General features: G+C 47.8%; 1 protein-coding gene across 1 annotated transcript in view; it reads right to left on the bottom strand.

Moving 5' to 3' along the window:
- Positions 1-356: 356 nt before the first annotated feature.
- POFUT2 (protein O-fucosyltransferase 2) overlaps positions 357-4,645 on the bottom strand; it is a gene marked incomplete at its 5' end in the record, with an annotated part of 6,210 nt that continues 1,921 nt past the window's right edge. The window contains 5 exons of the mRNA XM_010142636.1: positions 357-510; positions 1,072-1,195; positions 1,744-1,924; positions 2,468-2,593; positions 3,232-3,298. Of these exons, the coding sequence (XP_010140938.1) occupies positions 357-510; positions 1,072-1,195; positions 1,744-1,924; positions 2,468-2,593; positions 3,232-3,298 (652 nt within the window). The remainder of the gene's footprint in view (positions 511-1,071; positions 1,196-1,743; positions 1,925-2,467; positions 2,594-3,231; positions 3,299-4,645) is intronic.

Below are 4,645 nucleotides of genomic sequence, written 5' to 3'. Positions count from 1 at the left end.
GGACACTTCCTCCTCTTCCCCAGAATTCTGAAGAAAGCCACAGCTGACTGCATTCGGTACTCAATTTTGGGACAAAGTTTTGCCTTTCGAGTCTTGGCTGCAGCATCTGGCCTTGTCCCCTAGCCCCAGCTGTGCTGAGAACTGGACACCCGCCTGGCAGCTTCCTTCTCGCTCCCACCAATGCCTGGGCAAGATGAGGAGAATTGCTTGTACTTCAAAAGCCCAAAGACCTCGTGAAGGCTGAGGTGAGGGCAGAGGGCTGAGCTGTAGTTTGGTTCAAAGGGACGCATTTCCCCATGTTTTCTCCTTAGTCTTTGGAGCCCACCAGCACTGAGGTCCTTGGGTTTCTCTGCATTTTAATACACAATTTTCCAGTGAGTCGGCTGCTCGCAGTTCTTCTCTCTTTCACCACAAAATCTGTTGTAAGTTGTCTTTGGATCAAACCCCAAGATCTCCCTTTCCTCGTGGATCCGGAAGGAAAATGTTGAAACTGAGGTGCCTATAAAATAGCTGTGGAAACAAATCAGAATGGGTTTGTGAAGAGGGCAGTTTTTCAAATGCACGTAATTGATTTCAGTCCAATAAACTTTAATGTTCATCGACATTAAATTAAAATGAAAATATCATTATTTTATATATATATATACACACAATGTAACTAGAACCATCAATTATATAATATCATGTCATAGACAATTTGTAAACAACTCTATCTGGGTCAGAAACAATTCAGTTTTGCGACCGTGTCCTGACTGGAGTTAGAACAGGACTAAATTTTGCTCGGTGATTTCACTTCTCAGCTCGGTCTCTGGTCAGTGATGCCACTTTCTGAAGTTAACAGCGTGTTTTTGCAGACAGAGTCTGCTTCGAGTAGTGACAGCGCTGGATGTTCGCAGTTTCTACCAAGGATTGGGATGCAGGAAGGCTCCTGCTTATCCTGGCTCCTGTGGAGATCAAGGTGGCTGCTAAATCTTGTGTCCCACACTGGGGTGCTGTAAAGCGTGAGGTCGACCTGTGGTGAGGAGCAGACAGGACAGATTTGGCTTCTCGGAGAAGAGTGGAATTTGCTACCGTGCATGGGCGCAGATCCACTGGTCAATCACGGCCAAGCCCCCGTCTTTGTAGAGTTCCAGCTCCTCCCAAGAGGGTTCAAACCTCACCATCTCGGGCAGCAATTGCTTGAGCAATTCAACCTCTGAAAAAGTAAAAGATGCCAGTTTATTTTTACGTTATAAAAAGCAACTCGCTGCTGCCATAAAATGCAAGTGTTTAAGGAAACCCTGGATGAACAGTTACAAAACAAGCAAAACCAAAACCTACCTACAAACTTTACAGTGCATTTGCTGAATGTCAGAGTATTGTTGGGAGGTGTGTGGGGAAACCAGTGGGGCAGAGACAGGGTGCTGAGGGGGTGGGGAAACCTGCAAGGGGTAGAACAGACGCTACCACTGGTCTCACTGACTGATCTTCCAGGATGCGTGTACCAAGAGGTGGGGTGGAAGAAAGAGAAGGAGGAACAGGCAAATGCAGTTCCCCATTTCCTACTGTACACACCGTGGGAAATATCAAATGAATGGCCAGACACCAACAATTCAAGCTGGAAGGAGACAGCTGCCCAACCCCATTCAATTCCCATCCAGCAATGGAGGGATGTGAACTTTCAGGCATTTACAGAAACAAAGTGGTCATGGTTGCACTCACTGCCAGATGTTACCAGCCCTGAAGTGACTATAACTAGCTTACCCTCCACGACAGCATCCGTGGCTACGAAAACTTTTTCAAGCTTAAGCATCTCTAAGAGGCTGCGGATTTTCTTCACTGCTCCTTGCAGGGAAGGCACATCTTCTCTGTGACCCCAAACAAAGTCTCTTCTTCTGAGATGAACCCCAAGGTATGGGCCACCTAGAGCTGTGCCCGTCTTAACCTAAGAAAAAGATGAACAGGCATCAAAATGTGGGAACACCATGATTTATCCACACTGAAACAGCCCGAATGGGACAGGCATTGGATTCCACTGGCTGCACAACGCCATTTTAAGGTACGGATTGGCATCAGACTGGGGACACTTACTGCAATGGTTTGATCTTGGCTGGTCTGCATCACGCAAGAGAAACTAGCGCGTGGAATCTTTGTACACAAAAATTGCTCTCCTTGACCAAATCCACCAAGGGCAGTTTGCACCCACAGGTGTTGCTGAGTACACGAAGAAACACAAGTTTCCCTTAGTGGAATGGAGGTAACAGAAATCTGGCACCCAGAACCAGCCAGCCACCTCTCAATAGACTCCCTTAACGTATGTCACACAGGGAGAAGGGGGTGTCGTAGGAACACACAGGTCCACCTAGATCTGAGCAGGGAGAAGCAAGAGTCACATCTTCCAGTATCCCCTGCTGCGTATGGCCAGGAGAACACAAATCCAATAAGAAAAAATGACATTACTAACGAAAACAGTCTGTGACGGTTTTACCTTCATCTGTGTCCAGTCCTCCTTGTAATGAGTCCTGTCTGCCTCGTCCGTGGATTGAAGGTAGCTGTTTCGGAACTTGTCCCCCACGACACGGAGATGTTTAGCAAACACCATGCTCCGGCGGGTCTGTTGGAGTAAGAGCAGATGCCAGATCAGAAAAAGGGAGAATGGAGACAGTTTCACACGCACAGAGCTTCCAGGATGCAGCTACTGCCGACACATCCATGCAACACTACAAGCAACGACTTCTAAACCTTTCCTCTGAGCTCCACCTCTTCAATCCCAATCAGAACCCCATTTACAACCAGGACTCTCTCCTGACCCTGCAATAGACAGGTGCACGGAGCAGACTGCGGTTATTTACAGAGCAGAATACATAACATACCAAGTTAAACACTCCACAAAAGCCAGGCAAAAACTTCAGCTTGCAAAACACTCCTAAGAATAAAACCTGCTTAAAAACCGCAGCACCCCGCCACAGCCACTCCCATCAGATTCGGGGGAAAAGTGACGGAAAAAGGGTTACTCCCTTCACCTGTGGGTAAGATCCTCTTGGATGCAGTTACTGCCGCGCACAGTCATACACAGCTTTCCTAGCAGGCACACACAGAAGAACAACGGAAACACTTCCATCTCCAGCAGCCTCTTTCCTCAGCACAGACGAACCCGCAGGGACAGAGCTCACTAGAATCCGCCAGTGTTTTTCCCCTTTCCTCGGAGCAGCCATTCAGGTATTATACAGAAGCTAACTGGAAAATACTCACATTCCAATAGTCTTTCCCTCCGTAGTGGTCATGGAGAAGGTTTTCAGCTCTGTCTAACATGACCGACCTATTAAAAATGGTAAAGCTGAGTGCAGTTCCCTCAGGAACAGAATTTACATGATGATGTTTCTTTACACAGTTGCCAGGACAAAGCACAGACTGGGACCTGTTTGCAAAGGGAGCACAGGGAATGCGGGACAGGCTGCCCGGCATAAAGCAAACAGTAACCTGTAACTGGCTGGGGAGAGCAGGGAATCGCACCACCATGCGCTCCTGCTCTCATCCATAGTAAATGGCTCTCTGGATCGTAACAGTTCAACAAGCATTAACAACCCCTCACACGGTCCTCACGGTAGCTGGTGCTGGAGAAACCACCAAGTGCCACAGGGAGCGTGACCCAAAGGGGAGAAGCAACCTGTGAGATGATGCTCAGCCTTGAAGCATGCGAGAGCCTCCTGGAGGAGGCATGAGTCACGCTCACAAAAGCAAAGGCAGAGATGGTTGGAATAAAACATCCTACAAGTAAAACAAGACACTGAAGAACACAGGGAATCTACCAAAACTGGTGTTGGCAGCAATTAAAAAATGGAACTTTTTCACAAAAACACGAAACCAGCCTGTGCTTCTCATAAACCCACATGGTCCAGGAGTGTACACTGGAAATGCAACTGTGCTACCCAAGTTCAAACAAATCCAAAAGATTTTGAGAGTCTGGAGTATCCAGGAGTGCAGGGGATGTAGTTTTCCCTCTCAGCACACGGAGCCAACACATAGGGAAATGCTTCTGCTTGAAGGAGAAAGGGAGCAGTTCCTGACATCCTCCCGAGCAGCAGCAAGACACAGACAAAAATCTCACAGACACGTCCTCATCTTCAACATCTCACGGGACCACAAATGGCCAAGGAAAGCCACTGCAGTTGCACTCGGTTTCCAAAAGGGGACTATGCAAAACCACACAAGTAGTGTCCCAGTGAAGAAAACAGAAAGGCTCATCTCCTCCTCAAAGTGCAACAGAAAAAGACAATAAAGGTCAGAAAAGAATTCGAGCATCAAGAGCTCAACAGGATACACTGGGTGAAACTGGCGGTTGTACTGGAGTTACAAAAGGAGGTGGATTTCCACAGGATGCACAGTCAAGCTGCAAAACCTTTACGTCTTGTCCCAAGATTTTGTGGATGCCAACAGCGTGCACAGGGGTACAAAGGGAAGCTCGCGCAGATCCACAGACTCACTGAAGGACACAAACACACCCCTAATTCTGCTTTTGACCTTGCTCATCGCCAGACCTTCCACAGTTGCCAGGGAAGTTAACGGTGGCGCTAAACATGCAGACCTCTACAGCTTATTTAATCCAGGGCTCTGCTGTCACTGGCAAAGATCTGGTAGAGCTCCCACAAACAGAGCAACATTCCTG

This window comes from Buceros rhinoceros, unplaced genomic scaffold, assembly GCF_000710305.1.
Source record: "Buceros rhinoceros silvestris isolate BGI_N320 unplaced genomic scaffold, ASM71030v1 scaffold46938, whole genome shotgun sequence".
Lineage (NCBI taxonomy): Eukaryota > Metazoa > Chordata > Aves > Bucerotiformes > Bucerotidae > Buceros > Buceros rhinoceros.
This window is presented reverse-complemented; position numbering and strand designations above follow the sequence as displayed.